The sequence below is a fragment of the Bombina bombina genome, chromosome 3 (assembly GCF_027579735.1).
Source record: "Bombina bombina isolate aBomBom1 chromosome 3, aBomBom1.pri, whole genome shotgun sequence".
NCBI lineage: Eukaryota > Metazoa > Chordata > Amphibia > Anura > Bombinatoridae > Bombina > Bombina bombina.
Window position 1 is genome coordinate 101,587,837 of NC_069501.1, and position 25,541 is coordinate 101,613,377.

At 36.3% G+C, this 25,541-nt stretch overlaps 1 protein-coding gene across 2 annotated transcripts in view; it reads right to left on the reverse strand.

Moving 5' to 3' along the window:
* Nucleotides 1-25,541, reverse strand: part of SIM2 (SIM bHLH transcription factor 2) — a 210,843-nt gene that overhangs the window by 31,600 nt on the left and 153,702 nt on the right. For both annotated transcript variants that reach the window (XM_053704539.1, XM_053704540.1), the window contains exons 4-9: nt 22,571-22,679; nt 12,349-12,434; nt 10,534-10,733; nt 8,556-8,662; nt 5,913-6,060; nt 1,254-1,419 (exon numbers count right to left, since the gene is read on the reverse strand). In XM_053704539.1, the coding sequence (XP_053560514.1) occupies nt 1,254-1,419; nt 5,913-6,060; nt 8,556-8,662; nt 10,534-10,733; nt 12,349-12,434; nt 22,571-22,679 (816 nt within the window). The remainder of the gene's footprint in view (nt 1-1,253; nt 1,420-5,912; nt 6,061-8,555; nt 8,663-10,533; nt 10,734-12,348; nt 12,435-22,570; nt 22,680-25,541) is intronic.

Here is a 25,541-nt window from a genome sequence, read left to right on the forward strand (position 1 = left end):
TTATCTCAGCCACTTAATAATATCTAAAATGTAAACATGGTTAATACCCCTAGTTCTCTTTATTGAATTTCATCACTACACCATACCCTATACAGATTAAAATTTTCTATATATTTAAGAAAAAATCAAAATCAAATGGAACATTTAAATATTTGAAGTTATGGAATACAATACTTTAATCTGAAGTCTGTACATTTTAATGACTGTAGACTGCAATAATACTGAGGATTCTGTGTTTTATAATCATACAATATCAGTAGTGTCATAGTAAATAAACTAGATACTGACTGCTATTTCCCCCTGAAATGAAATATATACAAACATACAAATATCTTGTTAACCTTTCACGACAGCAGCATGTTTTTTCATTGAGAATTGATGTATGAAGTTTGAAGCAATTAGCTAGGTAGTAATTCAATCTTTGTTACACATGATGAAAGTTGAGTGGTTTCTAAATGCAAGATCTCATGAAAAAATTTGATTTTGATTTTTACATGTGTAGATGAGTATCTGTAAAAAATACTTAGGACCTGAAGTCTTTTATAGTAATACTAACTTCTATACACAGAAAAGGCAATAATTGAAAGAGAGGCTTAGAATTTTAAACCGCCCAAAAATCCAAAGACAATGTGCTTGAAAACTGATTTTGAGTAATTGAAATACTGGTATTGAGTTGTCACCAGAGCAAGATATAGCAGACACCCCAAAACATTTGCTGGAAGTGAGAGAGCTGTGAACAGGGTTCTTAAATAAAAAAGGGATGTGCCCTGTCTAGGGAAGATACAGGCAGACCTCTCAACCAATGAAAATCCCACAAGATCAGGGCAGTCTGGTTTTACTGTGCTGCTAATGCTTTTGTAAAGCGTGTGATAGGTGATTATCACTGATTTATTCTTTAAACCTACTTGATTTAGCTTTGAATTTGGAATCCTACAAAAAGCTATGTGTGGAACTTCACACAATATTGGAGGTTTATCTTGGATCTGCAGTGATCATATAGATCTAATGTGAGTACTTGACTCAACACTGAACACTTGGCATACTACTGAGGCTTAATATTGAGACCCTGTCACAATATGGTACATCAATAAACTATCCAGCAGTGCTTTACTAGTAGTACGTTTCACATTAGTACATGTATCTAGGCTTGCCTTATATTTTAATGTAAGTAATATTCTTGTAAATACTTGTTGGACTTTATTGCTGTAAACTTTAGGCTACTAACCAACTGAAATCCATTGTTGACAAGTTACCTGTGGATACGGATTTGTTCTGGGCTTGGACTTCACTTTAGTTGTTTTTAGCTTGGCCGGCCTACGCGGTTCCTGTGAGGTAGTCATGGCGGCCCTGCATGAAAATGGGGTCTTTGAAACAGTTACCTGTTCTAATGACAGCTGCAGGTCTTTGTACTCTATGTCCCTGCAAGACAAAATACAGACAATATGTGCACCTGCCCTCAGCGTGTTCAGTAGTAACAGCACTAATACCTACAGGGCACAGAAATCATGTCAATAGCGCTTAATCTGCACAGGGGGTGTCAATCATCCTGATCGGATCGTGATAACTGCAATCCGCCACCTTTTAAGGAGCAGCGATCTTATGACCGATGCTTCTTACCTCCAGTTTCCGGGGAGCTGGAAACTTCGGGCAAAGACACCAGCATTCGCTGCTTGTTAAATCTACCCCATGTCTTTACATGAAAAAATAATTAAAATAGACAAAGACATCTTTTTTTCTCATTTTGTCCTGGGTTTCTTATAATTATCAGTAGTCAAAATATTAGGCAAAATAATTGCAGCTCATTATACCTAATTTCTTGGAGTATAATAAGGATGACAAAACAGTTTGGGCTAAATTATGGCTACATTTTTATTAGTATATTGCTATTTTGCATGAGATTTCTATTGTGCTTGAGTTAAATTCATACTATGAGTATACCGTGAGCATCTGTGCACTTGTGTTACAAATTGAAAGTAGATTTTTTTTTCCTTGAGCTCAAATATTGTTTAAGCACAATTTATCAGAGTGGCAAGAAAACCTAATTTACATGTGGGAAGTTAACCTTTTCACTTCCAAGAGGGCATTATGGGTATCCAGTACATGTGTGTAGGAGGTGTTATTTTTATACATTATATTGTAAAATTGATCATTATACATTTTTTCTAACTTCATTTATTGTAAAAATATTTTTTTAATTTTTTGAGGTTTTTCTCTAGAAGCAAGATTTATAGTATGGGGTATTAATAGCTCACAAAAAAATGGCGGATTTCTTAATTTTTTTCTTTTTTTTTTTTATAAATATTTCTATAGTTGTTTAAAGGGACACAAAACTAAAACAATTCTTAAATAATTCAGAGAACACAATTTTAAAGAAGCACAAATGTGCTTCGTTCTCATGTTGTTCTTTATTCAAGAGATATCTAAATAGGTAGCTTGCACATGACTTTAGCACTATATGAAAGAAACAAATGCTGTCATCTAGTGCTCTTGCTAATGTATAACATTCTTGAAAAACTGCTGCCATATAGTAAAGCAGACATGTGCACGCTCCAGAGCTTACCTTCCTGCTTTCAACAAAGGATACCAAGAGAACAAAGACAATTTGCTAATAGAATTAAATTAGAAAGTTGTTTAAATTTGTATGTCCTATCTGAATCATGAAAGAAAAGATTGGGGTTGTATGTCCCTTTAAGTTGTGTTTATAATGTCAGAGATAAATCTATTTTTCCTTGCTATTTTATTTTTTCATATTAAAATGACAAAACGATGTGAAGTTTAAGAAAGCTGAGATTTCATTCTCAACTCATGTTGCAAAATGTTTGTGCAAACAATTCAATGATACTAATTGTATTTAAAGGGACATGAAACCCTAAATTTTTCATTCATGAATCAGATTGAGAATACAATTTTAAACAACTTTACAATTTACTTCTATTATTTAATTTGCTTCCTTCTCTTGTTATCCTTTGCTGAAAGGTTTATCTAGGCAAGCTCAGGAGCAGCAGAGAACCTAGATTCTATCGGTTGATTGGTGGATGCATATTTATACCGATTGTCATTGCCTCACCCATGCGTTCAGTTAGAAACACTGCTGCTCCTTAAACAAATGATACCAAGAGAATGAAAAAAAATTAGATAATAGAAGTAAATTAGAAAGTTGTTTAAAATTGTATTCTCTATCTGAATCCTGAAAGAAAAAATTTGGGTTTCATTTGCCTTTAAGGGAGATACTCCAGTGTTTAGGATTATGTACTGTTTCCACAATTACAAAACAGTTATATTGCTCTCACATTGAAATCTCATTAACATCATTAACGAGTGGTATTTGTAAATAAACCTTTTATTATTCTGGTAAATTCAGAATTATATTTCCCATAAACGTGTTGATTACAATCCTTAGGTTATCAAAATGTTTAATTTTGCATAGTGAAACAACTTAAATGCCCTTTATTTTACCTCCTTTTCCTGTCATTTAAATCTGGAAAGTGGCATTTTCCATTGTTCCCAGAGAGATTCTGTATTGAGAATTCTAACTTCCTACATGTTCCACAGTAATTACTTGATATGTGCAAGAGTCCCTAGACTGCAAAACAATGCTCATTTTGCTAACAAAATGTCAGTTTAAAATGTTCTTTAAATTACATATAAATTCGTATATATGGATACTTTATTATACTTTAATATCCTTTTTTTTTTTTTTTTTTTTTTTTTTTTAAAGCTTTATTTAAGTGTAATCAAGTGGTACAAACTTTTCAACTTTAGCAATTTTACAATTTGTAGATATACATGTCTTGCAATACACGTTCACATTTTACATCAAAATTGTCTCATTTCTAAATGTCCAAATATGTAACTATGATTATTATAAGACATCTGTGAGTGGAGCAAGAGTTGCATATTACTATCTCAGTGCACTTCTTAACTTGTAACTTTTAGACCTGTATAACTATACATACACGAAACCCATGTCGGTCTCTTATAAGCCTGTATTGCAATAGTAGTTTATAATATAGAGAAAGAGTAGCAGATTTGCTTCCTGATATATAAAGCAAAAACCATAACTGAACATATTAAAAATATATTTATGCTGGTAGCGGTCCAATGACTTAAACAACTATTAGCATTGCACAAGTGGAATGAGCTTTATAGTTGTTTTCACCCAGTTGGTTTATCATGGAGTGGTTGATTAATATGTATAAGGGGACATTACCTTTAATTCCTAGGTTGGTTGAAGTGGGGCATTTATAATTGAGTTATACTATATAAATGTGATAGTCCAACCCCTTTGTAGGAGACCACATTGTAACCAGCAAAAGTTCTATTACTTGTATGAACCAAAGGGGATCAAGATTATAGAACATAGACCGAGACTGTCATGAACTGCACCTGGTTCAAACCCTGCCCCACAATTCCCTCAAATTGCGCTCACTCCCCAAAAGGTGGGTCATCATAAGCAGTGTCTTCAAACTATATACAACTCAGTTAACAAATAATAAGTTCACCACACATTATACTCCAGTAATACATTCTTGCCCTCCGTTTTTATCCCATATACAGTGGTCTATTGCAGTTACTCACGCCTGGGCTAGGTGAATCAAAACAGTGTGTCATATGAGTATTGGGAGTAATAGGTTCTTTTCATGCAGCACAGTTTTTGGGATATAGATCGAGTTTATATGCCTCTAATAATGTCTTACTGGTAGCGGTTGCCGTGGGCAGTATTTGAAGTGCCGAAGAGAAGTAATCTTTAGCCCTTTTCAAAATATGTGCTCATTTGATCGATACAGTTGTGGAGAGCCCGCATGTTGCGCTTTACAGTGGATAATGAGTCTCTTGTAGAGGATATACCTATCCGGTTATTCAGGCACGGGGGCACTAAAGTTAAGTGGCTGCCGTCGCTCAAAGGTAATCCGCTGTAGGCTACGTGTTGTAAGTTTCTTGTCTTGTAGGGTTTAAATATGTCCTTAAGGGCCTGTGGTGTCTTTTCATGGGGGGTCTCTTTTGTCATAGATAGTGGTTTCTGCTGTACCTGGAACGCTGGATCGGAGAATGCTGTTTTGTTCATGTCTGCAGGCTTCTGAGCATCCAACATCTGCGCAAGCAGGAGAGTGCCAGTGGAGCCTAGGTGTTCTTGAATGGGTTTAGTTAGCCCTCTATCCGCTGTTCTGTTAGGGGGATTATGCGGGAAGGAGCGTTTCTGTGCTATTGCCTGTGCCTTCTGATTATTATCGTAGGTTGCTGCTTGCAGATCGATCTGTTCAGGAACTTCTGCCTGTATGCACGCTACAAGATCTCTGGGTAGGGAGCTTTGATATAGCTTCTGTAGCATTTGGTCTAATCTTGCAAAGCACTGGTCTAAGTGTTGCGCTAGTTCAGTTTCCCATTCAGCCGCCATTTTGTAGTATTTTTCAGGCGGGTGCACTGTAGGGTAAGGTCTCACCAGACTGTCAGTCCAGAGGAGGTATGTCGTGGTTTTTGGTGGTTTAGGTAGATGCAGTAAGGCAGCCGTGTTCTGCCAGCACTAGTAACCCGGTGTGACCGGGGGGGAACGCTACCCAAATATAGGCCGCTGCCCTGGGTTTTTAAACTGCCGATCTGTAGTCCTGTAGTCATGAAAACAGCAATCAAGAACATAGATATGGCCTCAGACTGAGGTGCAGTTATTGCTTGAGTAGTAGTGTAATTGATTTTTGCTGTTGTAGCTCCTTAATCAGCGGATTAAAGAGGATCTTAAGCAGAGCTCACAGAAAATGCATCCACGCCCCCCACTTTAATATCCTTTTAAGAATAATATTGACTTTTTGTAGCAAATATAAATCAGTTTTTGCTGTTATTTAAGCATTTTTAAATAATTTTATCCAAATGGGGGGAAAATAGGACAAAGTGCGTATTGCAACACTTTCTATACTTACGTGAGCACGTAGTTGACACTCACTATGCAGTGAGGTCTTGAGGAACGGCTGTTATGGACAATGGTTGCATAGCTCTGAACCCAAACCCAGCCTCCATGCTTGGAGAGCAGCCTGTAGTATTTTGTGGTGACCTGGCCTTTCACCAGCACTGTAAAAAAAAAAAAGTATAAATATTACTAGTAACATTATAGCTCATAACTCATATTACTTTATATTACTTTGTAGCTGTAGTGAAAAGAATCATTTTATTGGGTTGAAAACTGCCCTAATGGGTATTTTTGTGTAATGCTTATTTTACCCATGATCTCATGTTTTTTTGTTCCTGCTCTCGGAATGAGACATTAAAGTCATATTTGACATGTACACACTTGCATTTAAACAAAGGCTTCTGGAGAGTGACAATGTTTAACTTTGGTGCAACCCACTGCTGATCTGACTGTAGGTGACGTACCCTCGTATTTGTTTTCGGTTATCATTCTAGCAATAAATTAATAACTCCAGTAGTCCATTACAAAAGTGCTTCTAATTGTGGGATCGATAGCAATCTTTCAGATCCTATTTATCAATGTGTTTTTTCTGCTAAATCTGTGTTTTTCATGCTTTGAATGATCACAAACCAAGCAAATACACAATTTCCGTATTGGTAAATGTTCGTATCAGATCTGAGCAGATAGTAGAAAAATCACCCATATGATGCATGGACGGTAAGGGCTTTGGCACTCACAATCCCTCGACCACGAGGTTTGCACTTTATTTCAGCATCAAATTCAACACACAAAGTGGTAGTAGAGTGCAAAATGGCCTTTTCAACTTGTTTCCAGTATTCCAAGAAGAATTGGAATAATTCCATTATCTTGAACATGTGTAATACAATCTGAAACGGCCACAGATGCCATTTTAGATCTGTGTGTATATATATATATATTGGCCTATTTATCAAGCTCCGATTGGCCGCAAATCTGCAGGGGGCGGCATTGCACCAGCAGTTCACCAGAACTGCTTGTGCAATGCTGAATGCGGAGAGCGTATGTTGTCTGCATTCAGCAATGTCTGTCGTACATGATCCGCTGATCGGATCATGTCGAACAGACATTTGATAAATAGGCCCCATGGTGTTGATTCATTAAACCTATACTCAGTTCTATTGTATAGTCCCTTAGTAGTGGGCAATACAGATATTTACATATGTGTATGTATTTGATAGACAGATATGGAATATCTCATACATCTAACAAGATCTGCAGGAAACACAAGAAAAGAAAAACCACAACAGCGACATCTTGAAATGTCATTTAGCAAATACGCTCTTTAAATGTTTGTTTTTATTTCCTTTTTTTCCTTTTCCTGATTCAAAGTTATAGTAATGTTATCTTCTTAAATAGGATTTCTTTCAGCATTTGCCTATTTATGATCAGGATTTAACAGTTTGTTGTTCTGTCTTGTTTCTTGGAGACTGTGGGCTCCATTTATAAAACAGCAATTGCTGCTGCGGAGGCCCATCACTTAAGACCGCTGCACCTTTTAGGTGGCGGATTTAAATCCTCCCGATCTGATCGGGTTGATTTACAGCCCCTGCTAGCGGCCGCCAGTGAGCAGGGGGCGGCATTGCACAAGTATTTCACTAGAAATGCTTGTCCAATGATAAATGCCGACAGCGTATGAATTTAACGATATCCGCTCAACATTTAGTAAATCTACTGCAAAGAGTTTTTGCACTGGTTTTTACAGCAAAGAGAAGTCTCAAATGTCGTGTTTTGAAAAAATGTGGTTTACGGTATTTAGAATCTTGTGTCAACATTTTCAAACTCTGTTTCATGGTTTATAGTACGATAACTCAAATGTTATACATTACAGATCCCCTTACACCGTTGGAAAGGTTAGACGAATACCTTTCCAACAGTGGGGTCTGTAGCTGCCTAGATGCCTGAGATACAGGCTTCTAAGCAGCATACCTCCTTTCCCTATACTTTACATTGTCCATTTTAAATAAAGTTGCGAGAAAACGTGAAGCCCCGGCGATGTCTGTCACTATACAGGCCCGATATCCGGGGTGGAAGCCTCCAGATCTCCCTCATGGTGGTAGAGTGCTAGCGACGGCTTTGAGCCGTCGTTAGCACCTGAGTGAGACAATTTGCGACGGCTCAGAGCCGTCGTTTGCACTCAAGAGGTTAAAGATAGCTTAAAAAATACTGTTACATAAAATAAAAGTTAGAATGTTGTACAAAGATTCAAAATTTTAAACAACTGAATGAATGGTTTAAAATTTGTTTAATTTTTTGAATGTTGCAAAACATTTGCCCATCCATACTGTGCATTCCAAATAAAGCAAGGGGCGAAAATAGGTAGAGTGAGTTTAAAATAAAAAGAAAGGTAGTAATAGCAGATGATGAGGTTGCCCACCAGTACCCCCCAATACCACTGATATTTAGCTTTGTGGTCAACTTTTTACATGCCCCAATTTTATGGTCTAGAGATGGCCATCGTCACTGTTTAGTTGTGAAAAATGTACATGGCACAGCCTAAAGTTGGGTTGGGAAAAAGGTTCAGGTGGAGGGTCCATTGTTTAACCATCATTTTTTTTTTTTAAATTAAATATATCTATATTAAATATATTATTCACAATATATGTTACTGCCAACTTACAGAGATGATGAGCGTATCTCAGGTGAAACACATCACAGCCATGTACGTGATGATAAAGGGTTTTCTCAATGAGGTCTTGAGGCTCATATCCAGTTAATTCAGCTACTCTACAATGAAAAGAGTAATATTAAAGAAAAATCCTTGTGTATACATTAATTTGTCATGTGACTACAGATTATCCATTCAGTTTAGGTATGGAAAATATTAAAAAGGATATTCTAATGCAAAAATAACATGCTCTTTTATTAAGAGAAATTATGACCAATTTCCTTTTAGATGACAACCAAGATCAATGTTTTAGAAGCCTTAAAGGGACAGTCTACTTGAAAATTGTTATTGTTTAGAAAAATAGACAATCCCTTTATTTCCCCTTCCCCAGTTTTGCATAATCAACACTGTTATAGTAATACACTGTTTACCTCTATGATTACTTGTATCTAAGCCCCTGCAGACAGCCCCTTATCTCAGTACTTTTTACAGTCTTGCATTTTAGCCAATAAGTTCTTGTATAACCATTATCATCCTCCAAGGGAGTGAGCACAATGCTATCAATATAGCACACGTGAACTAGCACTGTCTGGTTGTTGTGCAAGATTTAAAAAGCTAATATAAAGCACTGAGATAAGGTACGACCTGCAGGGGCTTAGAAACAGTCAAACTTAGAGGTTATAAAGTATATTTATATAACAATGTTGCTTATGCAAAGCAGGGGAATAGGTAGTAAAGATGTTATCTATCCTTTTAAACCATAAAAAAAATCAAGTAGGCTGTCCCTTTAAGCAGCATTAAAATGTATTGGTATTAGGCAAATAAATATATCCCCCCAGAAATCCCCAAACCCCATATTTTTAGTTCCGCTTTTTACAGTGGCTGGAAAAACTATGGCATAGATTGTTCTGCTTGGGGCGATAAATGCTAGTGCCATCAGTCTATCCCATGGTTTAAAGTATGAATCTTTTGTGGCACCCTTTCCTAAATCTTCAATTTTTTAAATATATCCTATCACTGACATTGTGAAATACAGTTTAAAAAGGTTAAATAGTGTTATGGTGGTAAAATGAAACCTATGATGTTGTTATGTCATATAAGACAAAATGCATTATGTCATCAAGAAAAAATTGTTGCTCAAATTCAGTATTTTCTATATATTAACACCTGTATTTCACATATTTCACATATGTCTGAAGTAGAATTTCAAATTTGATCTCTGTGCTTTCCATTTCTTAGACACCACATGCAAGAGCAAGTGATAAAAAAGGACTGTACCCATAATACCATTACGGAATTTATGTCAATCTCTCTAATTGAAACAGGAGGGAGGAAGCAGAAGGAGTGCTCACTGCAGAATATTCGGCCAAACTCCCTCTCCTTAGAGGGATAGAAAGGTCAAAATTGAAATATGCACAGATGTTTTTTTTATCTGCATGCGCACATATGCTGTGGGTGCCTGTTCACCAGCATTTAAACACCAAGGCGGTGGGATGTATTGCATCAGAAAAGGCTTAATTTGTGCCATACAAACCACTGCTCACTATGGGCCTCCTATTCAGTTCCTACGTATGTTATTATATTGGCTCAATTCACTAAATCTCTAGCGTTTCTTGATTTTTAATAAATAGCCTTTGAAGCATAAGATAGAAATTAGTGAGAGATAAGAGATTAGAGAGGTTGCCCATGACTATCGTTCATTGTGCTTTAGGAGGAAAAAGTTGCCCAAGGACATTTTTGTGAATCTTTTTCTATCTAGATCATAAAATTAAAGTCCCTATCCCTTAAATAAGAAGATAGCAATTTTTATGTAGACAGCACAGTTAACTCTGCAATAACACAGCATTGTCTGTCTGTCTATATCTATCTATATCTGTCTGTCTGTCTATCAACAGAATACATTCTGAGGTGTACACCTTTGCTTCTGAGTGACACACTATGCAACTTGTTGGTACTATGTTAGCTCTGCCGTAGCACCTGTTTGTTTTACCTGGAATCCAAGAAGATGAGCTTCAAATCCAGGCTTGCTCTGAACATAAACATGTTGCTGTGAAGCTTAATCTCTGTGATTGCGCTAGGGGGTAAGGACTGTCCCACTGCCACAAGCCCTACAATCTGATAGCACGAGTCATATAAAGAAATGTCCAGCATAAATTGTCTTATTTTCAGATATCCACTGCAGTGAATCACCTGTTGCACAGATAAAAAGCATTTAAAGACATGAGTAAAACCTAACTGAAATCTTGTATATTGTGCCTGTGTGCACTTGTGTATGTGAGTGAGACAACACATGTATGTCAGTATTTATTTCTCTCTCTGTAAGTGACTTAAAGGGACATAAAATCCCATGTTTTTCTTCAATGATTTAGGTAGAACATACAATTTTCCAGTTTACTTCTATTATCAAATGTATTTCATTCTCTTGGTATCCTTTGTTGAAGAGGCAGCAATGCAATACTGGGAGCTAGCCAAACACACTGTGTGAGCCAATGACAAGCAACATATAGTTGCAACCACCAATTGCCAGCTAATTCCCTGGAGTGTATTGCTGCTACTGAGTATGATTTTCAACAGAGGATACCAAGAGAACAAAACAAATTAGATAATAAAAGTAAATTGGAAAGTTATTTAAAATAGCATGTTTTATCAGAAAAATAGAAGAAAAATGTTGACATTACTGTCCCTTTAACCCAATTGGATACATATATACGTCAAGCGGTCCGAGGCTCATCGTACCGCATAACGTATATATATCTATACGTCAGCATTGCAGGAAGCTCCAGCAGTCTTTGCTGTAAAGTTACAGCTGAGAGTTGGGTTTCCTGAGCTCCAGGCATCTGCTTGCATTTGGAACCAGAGCATGATCGCATTTGACAGTGAAATGGTGGCATGAACCATACCAACATGGGCCTAGGTCAATACCTCGGGTTGTCTGCTTAAAAACAAATATATAGTTTTGACAGGCAAATAAAAACACAAGGCTCTTTTTCTGTTTAAATGAAATGATAGCAAAAATGCTAAAAAAATTCCAGTTTTTGGGCACGTTCTTCTTGGAAATACCGGTAGCAAAGGGGATAAAGGAACAGGAAACTCAAAATTAAACTTGTATTACTCATATAAAGCATGCAATTAAAAAAACTTTCCAATTGACTTCTATTATGAACTTTGCTTTTTCCTTTTAGTATCATTTGTAGAAGAGTAAACCTAGGTAGGTTGAGGAGCATGTAGATCTAGCACTCTATGGCAGCAGCGTATGCAATAATGTATTACATTGCTACAAACATTGCTGCCATAGAGTGCTAAATATTTCTACATGCTTCTGAGCCTACCTAGATTTAATCTGATAATAGAAGTAAATTAGAATTATTTTTTTTAAGGGGTTTTGTTTTGTCCTTTTGAGCAAAGTACATGAACCTGATAAATTCACCTATGCTAAAGCAGAGAAATGATCAATTTCTATACTGTTTGTGAAACACAATATCTGGCTGTTATTGCTAAATACACATTGGTGAGATACATGTGGTCATATTAAAAGTTGCTTAGTGCCCAATGTAATCATGATACCATATACTGCTGGAAAGATATGCTCATATACAGGAATCTCTCAGAATCCCCACAGCAGCAGTAGGCATCTGATGTTTTTACTAGCTCCTGTCTCCCCAACATCTCTCTGCCCGCGCTTCACAATTACTCTCTTACTGTCAAAATAATTTACATATTTTCTGAGTTTAAAGTACCTTTTTTTTGTCATTTTGGACAATTTGGATATTTAGTCTTGAATATAAAGAAACATTCATATAAATACCTTGTACCCACTACATGTCAGTCCAGCATTTCTTTTCGCCAGAACACACTTCATTCGCAGGAAAAATGACCGTTCTATTTCGTACTCTGAAAAGAACAAATGATAGGTTTTCTTATTTTAATAATAAATTGTACAAATTATTAAATTTTAAAATATTTTAGATGATAAAAAAAATCAACCTTCCTGCATTCAAAGTAATCTCTCAATGCTTCCGTCTATAAACTCAACACCACAGTGCATGCTCTAATTTATCAGTAAACAGTGCTGAACATGCTTAAAGGGATATGACCCCCCCCCATAAAATGTGAATCAGACAGAGCATAGAATTTTAAAATAGTTTCTAATTTACTTTTATTATCAATTTTGCTTTGTTCCCATTCATGCTATTCTTTGTTGAAGAGATATCTAGGTAGGTATCTGGTGCACTACATGGCAGAAAATAGTGCTCTTGCAAATTAATAACATTCTTGCAAAACTACTGCCATATAGTGCTCCAGACACGTGCACACTCCTGAGTTTATGTCCCTGCTTTTCATTTAATGAGAAAAAGTCCATGCACAGCCAGCATAAAAGGTCTAAGCTTCTCAAGGCCAAATGCCTGGGGTAAGAGTGTAGAAAAAGATCTGACATGTTTTGGCTCAATATGCCGAAATCATAGATCCCTAACGCGCATATACATGATACAGAGCCAGATTACGAGTAAAGGGCTATAGTTTGCACGCGAGCAATATCGTGTTTTTGTGTTAGATTCCGTGCAAGTTAAATTATGCTCATATGGCAAGTTGAAAGTTAATGCGAACGCGTGAGCACAATCGCAATTTACACTAGAATGATTACCGCGACCTCAGAGCTCTGGTTAAAATGGTTATCTGTTTCGCTAAATAAAAAAGTGCACACAAACGTTATAAAGGATCAAAGATATGAGATCTCAGGTGCTAGAAAAGGCAGGCAAAGGGCTTTACCATAGAGATATATACATGTCTAAAGATGTATATATACTGTATGCATATATATATATATATGTGTGTGTACATATGTATTTATATGTTTATATATGTATTTACAGACATACTGTGTATATACACATATAAATACATATGTATATATATATATATATATATTATATATATATATATATATATATATATGTAATAAAAAAGAGAGAAAAGTCCAACGAAGCCAGATGATAGTAATAAAATATAGTTCACTTTATTCCATTAAAAAGTAGAGGATAGTAGTACAAAACCATGTGGTTAGGCAGTTAGCAAGGTATAATCTGACCGGTTTCGGTCATATTGACCGTAATCATAGAATATGATTTTTTTTTTCTCTGACAGCCTGTTCTTTTTGAATGTATCTTAAACAGGCTCAGAGAGATTTTTTACTTTTAGGGCTCCATGTACTAAGCAGTCAGCGAGCTACCCGCAACAAATCTCGCGTCAAAATTCGCAAACTGATATGTACAAAGCCGTCAATTATGTTAAAACTCGCATCTTTAAAATTGCGAGCATACTTATCCGCCAAACCTCGCTACCGCTCCATTTTTCACTGTAATTAGACACATTTGACCACCAACTCGCCAAAAACGAATGTACTAAAAAATCTATTTGTCCGCTCGCTACAATTTCCGCTCCCACCTCGTTATTTTTGCCTCGCCACCTTTTAGGTGGCGGGCAAGGTACAAAACAATAGGAAAGTCAATCTAGACGCCAGTCTAGACATATATAAAAGGCAGTAATATCAGCATTGTACTTACAGCATAACTGGCGTCTAATTTGTCTCTCATTTCCATGTACATAAATTGCGCCCAATTTGTCGACTGTAATTAAAGAGTAATCTATATTTTAAATTTGTATTGTATAGTTGTCAATCTTTATAATTATTTTTATATTAATATTTATATATTATCAGATCCAGATGAAGCCATATCCAAATTGTAAATAAATATTACAAAAATAACGCTCTGTTATCACTCTTCAAAAAATTTTGAACAATAATAAAGTTGTTTAGATAAGTTGAACTTTTATAGGAGCAAAATTCTATTCCCGTGACTACTATGATGTTCGTGACACCTTGCATGTCACGTGTTAATAATTGGCCAGACAATTCAACTGAAAGTTAAGTACATCAGCTTAGTCGCGGCGAGCGAGGCGTCAAATTTATCAACAATCCGCAACTGCTCGCGGCGGGCTAGACTTGTCTATTTATTGGGGGAATATTAGTACATAGCGACAGCGGACACCATTTCGCCCGCGGCGAGTAACGGCGAGTTTATCCGCGTCTACAATGACGGATGAATTGACGGCTTAGTACATGGAGCCCTTAGTGTGTTCCCTGCCCATATACCCAAATTAACTTACCTGGGACTATTAAAGACATTCATTTTGTGGATGGACTTTTCACACTACTAACCTACTTCTCTTTTTTTATATATATATATATATATGTCTATTATATATATATATATATATATATATATATATATATATATATATATATATATATATACGGTTACTATATATGTACATTGGAGCCCTTTGCTGTTAAGTAGATATAAAATTAAAAATTTATATTGCATACATATTTTTACATAAGTGTCATACTGTCTATTTACTGTAAATATTTCACATTCCAATGTTGTGCACATAGCAAAATATGTTATATGTATTTATAAATAGATATTCCTATATATATCTGTATATATCTATACCTATATGTAATTATATATATATATATATTTATATATATATATATATATATATATATATATATATATATATATATATATATATATATAAATACACTCACCGGCCACTTTATTAGGTACACCTGTTCAATTGCTTGGTAACACAAATTGCTAATCAGCCAATCACATGGCCACTTTATTAGGTACACCTGTTCAATTGCTTGGTAACACAAATTGCTAATAAGTCAATCACATGGCAGTAACTCAATGCATTTAGGCATCTAGACATGGGGAAGACGAGTTGCTGAAGTTCAAACCGAGCATCAGAATGGGGAAGAAAGGGGATTTAAGTGACTTTAAACGTGGCATGGTTGTTGGTGTCAGATGGGCTGGTCTGAGTATTTCAAAAACTGCTGATCTATTGGGATTTTCAGACACAACCATCTCTAGGCTTTACAGAGAATGATCCGAAAAAGAGAAAATATCCAGTGAGCGGCAGTTGTGTAGACGAAAATTCCTAGTTGATGTCAGAGGAGAATGGGCAGACTGGTTCAAGATGATAGAAAGGCAACAGTAACTCAAATAATCACAACCAAGGTGTGCAAAATACTATCTCTGAACACACAACACATTGAAACTTGAAGCAGATGGGCTACAGCAGCAGAAGACCACACCGGGTGCCACTCCTGTCAGCTAAGAACAGGAAACTGAGGCTACAATTTGCACAAGCACACCAAAATTGGACAATAGAAGATTGGAAAAACGTTGCCTGGCCTGATTAGTCTCGATTTCAGCTGCGACATTAAGATGGTAGGGTCAGAATTTTACATAAACAACATGAAAGCAGCAGAGTATTGTTGCTGACCATGTCCATCCCTTTATGACTACAGTGTACCCATCTTCTGATGGCTATTTCCAGCAGGATAATGCACCATGTAACAAAGCTCAAATCATCTCAAAATGGTTTCTTAAACATGACAATGAGATTCGCATCACGGATGTGCAGCCTACAAATCTGCAGCAATATGGACCAAAATCTCTGAGGAATGTTTCCAACACTTTGTTGAATCTATGTCACGAAGAATTAAGGCAGTTCTGAAGGCAAAAGGTGGACGCATGCAAAAAGTTTACTTCTAGGGCACTTAGCAAGCAAGAAAGCGACTAAATAGCGCTCCACTCGTAATCTGGCCCACAATCTTTTAAAAGGCTCCTAATGAGCTGATTAATTACTCAATTAAAACCAAGGTTAACTGTTTCACTCCCCTGTGTCCCCAGTTCACAATATATCAGACAGTAATAAATATTTTATCAAACTGACATATTTATAAAAAACATCAAGCAGTTTGTTAGAATATCACATAAGTTGTACTTACATCCCAAACACATAAACAATGTTTTACCTAAAAGATATTGCACAAACTTATGAATATCACCAGTGATTCATTTTATCAAATTCAGAGTTAAAGCCTCTAGGACTTTGAGTCTGAAGTTTAAAGATCCAATTAACCTCCTATCTTTCTAGCAGGGTCAACACCCCCCCCCCCCTTTGGGATAACTCACTTTCTCTATAGTCTTCCATTTAAAGGTATCAACCCTTTGTTCATGACATACTATTGAGTGTGTGGAGAGGGCAGACCAGGTTTCTTTACGGCGTATATTACCTTGATTTTCATTGATTCTAGATCTGACCTCTCAAGTCATAAGACTTACATACCGTAGGAACTTCTCGATCAATGGGGAAGCATACTTGGAGAAACCATATTGCCTACAGTCACATTTTTAGTGTACAAAAATTGTCAACCATCTTCAATGATATCTTTCAATACAACATAACTAGCGGCTCAGAATAACCTCTTTTAAGTAGTGTCCCTTTAAGTCCATACATTCTTTATCAAAGATTCTAGGGTCAGAACAGTACCTTTTTACATGGATGAAATTACTTTTAGCAACCCCTTCATGACAAAAAGGGGTGATTACTCATAGCATGTAGTAAGGTATTTCTCATGATTGGTTTCCAGTAAAGGGAAGTGTCGACCCTTTTAAATGTTAACCGCAAGATTAATAACACCATCCCCATAGAAAGACCAGAGACGTACAGTGTAGTCCAAAAAGTGTTACATAAAAAAAGTTAGCAGTTATTTTATTCCAAATGAAAGTAATTTTCAAGCCAAAGTTTCCAGTATCAAATGTTTTGACAAAGGCAGAAGCTTAAAGGGACACTGAACCCAATTTTTTTCTTTTGTGATTCAAATAGAGCATGCAACTTTAAGCAACTTTCTAATTTACTCCTATTATCACATTTTCTTCATTCTTTTGGTATCTTTATTTGAAAAGCAAGAATGTAAGTTTAGATGCCGGCCCATTTTTGGTGAACAAAAAATGGGTTGGTGTAAGATGGGGCAAAAGCATGCTTCCTTTGCCGTGGAGGTAGAAAGTACCCTCAATTAGAAATTAATTGTCTGTCTCTACTTGTTGTGACAAATTGCTGTGTTCCTTGTTCAGAGAGGAATTGCCTGGTATTTTGGTGCTGGACTGACTGTAATAAGCAGGATCAGACTGATATACTACAGGAAAGTTCTACTCTGTGACAAGCATTACCGGGCTAAAAATAAGCTGCACCCAGGTGGTAAATCGCTATAGAACAAGCAAAAAGGTTGTTGAGCTAGTTGTTCGTTCCTGAGACTGCGCTTCTCTCTGTGTGTATTATGTCTCCCAAAAAAAGAGAGACGTAATGGCATACACAGAGAAGCCATTGTGGAGTCTCATCTTTGAAATCCTTCTTAGACTGTCATTCCAGATATCACGGAAAGAACTGTTAGCTGTTTAGACATTGGTATACCAATACGCAGAGTTGTACAAAGTAGCAGATTTGTAATGCTACGGTGTGGCAATTACGGAGAACACTGACTTCTGCAGGTTTGCAGTAATTTGTTTCATTTACACAAAGTACGGCGAAAATAGGAGAGTACTGACTGCTATCTGTTTGCAGTGATCTTTCACATGTGCACAGAGCGCAGCTGAAAAAGGAAGTTATCGCGATCACTGGTGGGGATAACCGATACATCTGATGGAGTGAGTTATATCTGCGAATACACGACTAAGGCCCATAAAACTGCAAAAATATCTCTCCCCTAAATAGGAGCCGAAGTAGTTCAACAGGCTTAACAGATCCTGTTGCTCTGTAAGTAATTCATTTTTATTGAGCTACATTAAACTGCACATGGCCATATGCTACACTTACTACGAGCGGTTCAGTGAACATTCATCCTACCGCTGAAGCCCACCTTCTAACGTAAATTATTATTATATATTGCTACTAAACTAAGGGGACTTCCAATACACTACAGAACTCCTAATATTTCTATCCCTGAACAATATATTTTTTTATCTGTGAATAAGACTTTTTGTTGGATATTTTCTAGGTCACGTGACTATTTTTTATTTGAATTATTTTCAGATTGGTCCTATAAGATATCTGTTTTTCTAGCAGTGCGCACTGCGATTAGGTTTATGTGTTGTGATATATTCTTATAATTTTATAAAACTTATTTTATTGAATTCTTGTAATTTGTATAATTGATGTGTCATTTAAAGTGGCTTTTGCTTGTTTTAGCGCTAACCCCTCCATTTTGCGGTTGTACCAAACATTTCTTTGTTCTGTGTATCAGGGGACTAATTTGGGGTTTTGGCCTGCCACAGTGCCACCCTCCTAGTTTTAGGTATTATACTATTATTTTCAACAAAAGATACGAAGAAAATGAAGAACATTTGATAATAGATACATTAGAAAGTTGTAAAGTTGCACATAATTTTCCCATAACTGTTCACCAGTATATGCACATTTAATACCCACAATGAGACACTTGTTTTTTTCTATATTTAGGGCCCCCAGAAGTCCTCTTTTCACTTCTGATATCCATTCTGTTTGGTGCTTTGTTTTTGTTTTTTAAAAAAACATGTTCGCCTAAATATTGCGAGTGTCGGTGCTGGATAAAACATGTGCAAAGCTTTATACGGAACTGGCGTGCACTACTTTTAGGTAGATGATATGATAATGCAAGTTGTGATTTAAAAACAGCCGTGTAACACAGTTTAAAAAACATCCAACAAAATAAATAAAAGCAGTGCCAGACAAGAGGGTGCCCTAATATAGAGAAAACTTTACTTTTTTAAAGGTGGGGTCTCTTTGTAGTAATTAAATATGCACATACGTATATAAAAAAATAATAATATTAATAATTATTATTAATGCAATAGAGCAGAGTCACCTTAGTTATAAATCTGATTAATAAGACCCCAACAGAGAGAAATCCTGATACTGTGCTATGTGTGTAGGTTCAGAGCATTCAAATGTTGTCATTTATATATAGAATAATCAGTCTTTTTATTATCTGTTGATAAAGTATATGTTTCACATTGAGCAAATCATTTGCAAACAAGAATATGGGAGAGAATGCTGAATGTATTTCGTTATTCCCATACGCATTTTACCATTGTATGTTTGTCTGAGTATATTGAATAACCCTCTTGGGTTATAATATCCTTTCTAGATAAAAAATTGCTGTTGAATGTTTACTACAGTAGATTTGTATAAACAATGTATAATAAATCAATGTATAATAAAAATATAATGCAATATTTTAATTTCAAATGAGCAGTAGGTTTTTATCTGGCAAATTTAAAAAGTTACTTCAGTTTCCCCTCCTCCTGTATCATGTGACAGCTATCAGCCAATCAGAAAATGCATAAATGTATATACTGGGAACTCTTGCACATGCTGGTGCCTCAGAAAGTAAAAGTATCAAAAGATTGTGCACAGTTTGATATTAGTAAATTGTAAGTTTTTTTGTTTTCTTTTTAATTTGCATTCTGCATCTGAATCATTAAAGTTTAAGTTTGACTTTACTGACCCATTTAATATTCTCAGAAGTTCACAGTTCTTATTATAATTTTCTTCCTTATTATTATCATTTATTTGTATAGCACCACCAAATTCCTTACTTACAGATTGTAGCGGGAGATTTCTAATGACTCAGTATGGAGTGAAATTATACAGCTTTACAAAGGTTGTGCTCCATTAAAGAGATTATTTAATAAGTGACTGAGGACTATAATGATCACTTAATAAAAGTAACTCTGGTTGAATATTCTGAATATTTAACTATTTATCAGCCAGAATGGTCACAATGTATTGTAGCCAACCCTGGCATCTGCAGGGCCAATAAATACACAGTCTGCCACAATTATAAGAATCATTTAAAATATTTGCAATTAAATAAAAAATTTAAAGGGACACTAAACCCAAATTTTTCTTTCATGATTTGGATAGAGAATGCAGTTTTAAGCAACTTTCTAATGTACTCCTATTATACATTTTTCTTCATACTCTTGGTATCTTTATTTGAAAAAGCAGAAATTAAAGCTTTGGTGTCGGCTCATTTTAGGTCTAGCACCTGGGTTGCGCCTACTGATTGGATAGCTAAATGTAGCCACAAATCAACAAGCACTATCCAAGGTGCTGAACCAAAAATAGGCCAGCTCCAAAGCTTTCATTCTAGCTTTTTCAAATAAATATACCAAGAGAATGAAGACAAATTGATAATAGGAGTAAATTAGAAAATTGCTTAAAATTGCATGCTCTATCTGAATCATGAAAGAAAAAAATTGGGTTTATTGTCCCTTTAAGGATATAAGGGAGATGAATATAGCAACATTTCTTGTGCAGGCAGATTAAAATGTAAATAATACAATTTGTAACCAGAAGATATACTACTTAATAAAATAATACATTATGATTTTCAGTATGATCATTTTAATATTATTATACAGTGAATCAGTATTTCATGATTCAGATAGAGCATAGAATTTTTAACAACTTTCAATGTTCTTCTAATGTCAAACTTGCTTCATTCTTATAGCATCCTTTGTTGAAGGAGCAGCAGTGCACTGCTATGAGCTAGTTGGACATGTCGGTTGAGCCAATATCAAGAGGCATATGCATATATCTGCAGCTACCAATCAGCTGCTAGCTCCCAGTAGGACATTGGTGCTCCTGAGCCTAACTAGGTGGTTCCCTAGAATACAAACCAAATGACATACTAGAAGTAAATTGGAACGTTGTCTGCAATGAATATTTAATTTGAGGTTATATTACTAAAGTATTGGTAAATTAACAAATGTATATGTTTTTACAGATGAGTAAAAGTGACTTGTTTGAAGAAAAAAACATGTTGCAGTACAACATTGCTGAAATTGTATCACGTAGCTCTGTAAAGAACAAAACAATGGATTATGGGGTGGTCTCCGAGCAGGGTTTCTGGCCCTCTTCAGCTAATTGCTGCTGAACAGTTCTCAGATACCTTGATGCCGGCGTCCTGAATATGATTAGTCAAGACTCTGAGTGCAGATGTCTCTAATTATTGTCAGTTCTTGGTGTAGTAACACAATGTTACCCACAAGCTCCCTTCAGTTTGGGGTACAAATTATCCCCACAATACAATTTTCTTGATTCAGATGGATCATACAACTGTTAACAACTTTCCAATTTACTTCTGTTATCAAATATTCTTAGTTTTTTTTGTATCCTTTGTTGAAAGCACAACAATGCACTATTGGGAACCAGCTGAATACATCAAGCAAGCCAATGACAAGAGGCATATTGTGCAGCACCAATCAGCAGCTAGCTAGCGGTAGTTCTTTTCTGCTCCTGAACCTTAATAGGTATTTTTTTCAACAAAGGATAGCAAGAGAATTAAGCAAATTCAATAATAGAAGTAAACTGAAAAGTTGTTGAAAAATGCATACTCTATCTGAATGGTAAAAGAAAAATGTTGTGTTTCATTTCTCTTTAAGATCGCTGTTTCTTAACTTCTGATCCAATCAGGGGGATTCACGGCCTCTGAGCTCATGCAATTAGTTGTACATGACCAGATGTCAGTGCTGCGTAAGTACATTTCATACAGCTGATGCGTCCAGTCACAATGATGCCAGGGGGAGAAGCTCACAGTTTGGAAATCCTGTTCGCCCGAATAATGATAAAAGGGAGCCATAGACTACAAGTATGAATTCATGACTTCCCATCATAGTCTTTGGTTGCTATTGTATCAATTTAAGTATTTAAAATCATGACATATTTGTCTTTTTTAAATGCTAAAACAAAGTGTTTTGTCATATTTCCAAGGCAAATACAAAACTGTAAGGTATTTGCAACATTTTAATTTGAATTGGCAACTGCAACATAACTGTGGGCAATGAATGTGTTTCCCCTGTCTACACTCCAGCAATGACCTAAAAACATTAATGTGTGTAATAGGGTGCAGCTCTCTCTAGCGAGGTGAAATGCTGTACGGAATAATGTGCCAACACTGTTTGCCTTTATCCTTTGCTAATACAAACCAGATTATGTCATTCAATATCAGTTCTCAACCAGGACTTCCATTCACACAAAAAAAGTCTGAAACATCAACAAGTTATTTTTCAACTATTTAATGATTAACTGCAATATTTGCACTGCACTCAAGCATGTAATAAAATTACCTTGTAGCAAGTGCGGATGAAGAGGCTGATGAGCTGTGAGCACTGCTGTCATTTCATCATGATCCGAGGGATGTATGTACTCATAAATACTATTACCAGTTAGTTCCACCTGCCAGGAAAACAAACAACTGCATTAATACTGACGATTCAGCTATAGGTTTTAATCAGTGCTTTTATTATATAGCCTGGTTTTCAAGTGCTTATTTCTCAGACATAGGTGCATATGTATCAAGCTCCGAATGGAGCTTGATGCCCCGTGTTTCTGGCGAGCCTGCAGGCTCGCCAGAAACAGCAGTTATGAAACAGCAGTCACAAAGACCGCTGCTCCATAACCTGTCCGCCTGCTCTGAGCAGGCGGACAGACATCGCCGGAAATCAACCGATCGAGTACGATTGGGTTGATTGACACCTCCCTGCTGGCGGCCTATTGGCCACGAGTCTGCAGGGGGCGGCATTGCACCAGCAGCTCTTGTGAGCTGCTGGTGCAATGCTGAATACGGCGAGCGTATTGCTCGTCGTATTCAGCGATGTCTGTCGGACCTGATCCGCACTGTCGGATCAGGTCCGACAGACATTGATAACTAGAGGCCATAGTATATTTGAAAGGAGGTATAGTCTCTTTGCTGTGTCTGGAGCAGTGCCAGTTTTGGGCCAGATTACTAGTGGAGCACAAAATTGCGATTTTGCGAGCGCAATGTTTGTGCTACACTCGTAATACTAGCTCACGCAATAGAGCACGCTTCCCATGGTTCCAATGGGATCCTTGTTCTGATGCCATGAGACACACGCCATGAGAACTAACGTATCGATGGGCAGCCATTTTAAATATACATGTATATGATTATATACTTATATATCTATGTGTTAATATGTGTATATACACATATTAACACATAGATATATATTTACAAGCATATACATAAATATTTACAGGGAACACATAGTTCACCTAGACCGCAGTATCTTTTTTCTAACACCCCCCCACACACGCCATATGTAACCCCTAAAAACTGTTTCATGCAGTTTTGCAGTTTTTTTAGAAAATAAAATAAAGATGCTATTTTTTAAAATTTTATTTAAACACAACCTCACACTAAAGTTTGGGGCGATTGGGACACATTTTAAAAATTAACCAGAGGTCTGACCTCTGGTTAATTTTCAGAGCGCTAATTGCTACGGCGAGCTACATGTAATGGCTGGTTATTTATCACGTGACCGCAAACAGGTGAATTTGCCCATAAATTAGAGCTCTACTTTTAATCTAACCCTTTATCTTTTTCATTAAGTACATTTGAAAATCAAATAGGTGCATTTTTGATTGTGTCTGCCTAAATGCTACCTAACGGCTAGATTTAGAGTTTTGTCGGTAACGACCCGCGTAGCTAACGCTGGCTTTTTTCCCCCCGCACCTTTTAAATACCGCTGGTATTTAGAGTTCACAGAAGGGCTGCGTTAGGCTCCAAAAAGGGAGCGTATAGCATATTTACCGCCACTGCAACTCTCAATACCAGCGGTGCTTACGGACGCGGCCAGCTTCAAAAACGTGCTCGTGCACGATTCCCCCATAGAAAACAATGGGGCAGTTTGAGCTGAAAAAAAACCTAACACCTGCAAAAAAGCAGCGTTCAGCTCCTAACGCAGCCCCATTGTTTCCTATGGGGAAACAGTTTCTAAGTCTGCACCTAACACTCTAACATGTACCCCGAGTCTAAACACCCCTAACCTTACACTTATTAACCCCTAATCTGCCAACCCCGCTATTGCTGACCCCTGCATATTTTTTTAACCCCTAATCTGCCACTCCATACACCGCTGCAACCTACATTATACCTATGTACCCCTAATCTGCTGCCCCTAACACCGCCGACCCCTATATTATATTTATTAACCCCTAATCTGCCCCCCACAACGTCGCCGCCAGCTACCTACAATAATTAACCCCTAATCTGCCGACCGGACCTCACCGCTACTATAATAAATGTATTAACCCCTAATCCGCCTCACTAACCCTATAATAAATAGTATTAACCCCTAATCTGCCCTCCCTAACATCGCTGACACCTAACTTCAAGTATTAACCCTTAATCTGCCGATCGGACCTCACCGCTACTCTAATAAATGTATTAACCCCTAAAGCTAAGTCTAACCCTAACACTAACACCCCCCTAAGTTAAATATAATTTAAATCTAACAAAATAAATTAACTCTTATTAAATAGATTATTCCTATTTAAAGCTAAATACTTACCTGTAAAATAAACCCTAATATAGCTACAATATAAATTATAATTATATTGTAGCTATTTTAGGACTAATATTTATTTTACAGGCAACTTTGTAATTATTTTAACCAGGTACAATAGCTATTAAATAGTTAATAACTATTTAATAGCTACCTAGATAAAATAATTACAAAATTACCTGTAAAATAAATCCTAACCTAAGTTACAATTAAACCTAACACTACACTATCAATAAATTAATTAAATAAAATACCTACAATTATCTACAATTAAACCTAACACTACACTATCAATAAATTAATTAAATAAAATACCTACAAATAAATACAAATAAATAAACTAACTAAAGTACAAAAAATAAAAAAAGCTGTTACAAAAAATAAAAAAATAAATTACAAACATAATAAAAATATTACAACAATTTTAAGCTAATTACACCTACTCTAAGCCCCCTAATAAAATAACAAAGCCCCCCAAATTAAAAAAAAAGCCCTACCCTATTCTAAAATTAAAATAGAAAAGCTCTTTTACCTTACCAGCCCTTAAAAGGGCCTTTTGCGGGGCATGCCCCAAAGAATTCAGCTCTTTTGCCTGTAAAAATAAACATACAATACCCCCCCCAACATTACAACCCACCACCCACATACCCCTAATCTAACCCAAACCCCCCTTAAATAAACCTAACACTAAGCCCCTGAAGATATTCCTACATTATCTTCACCACACCGG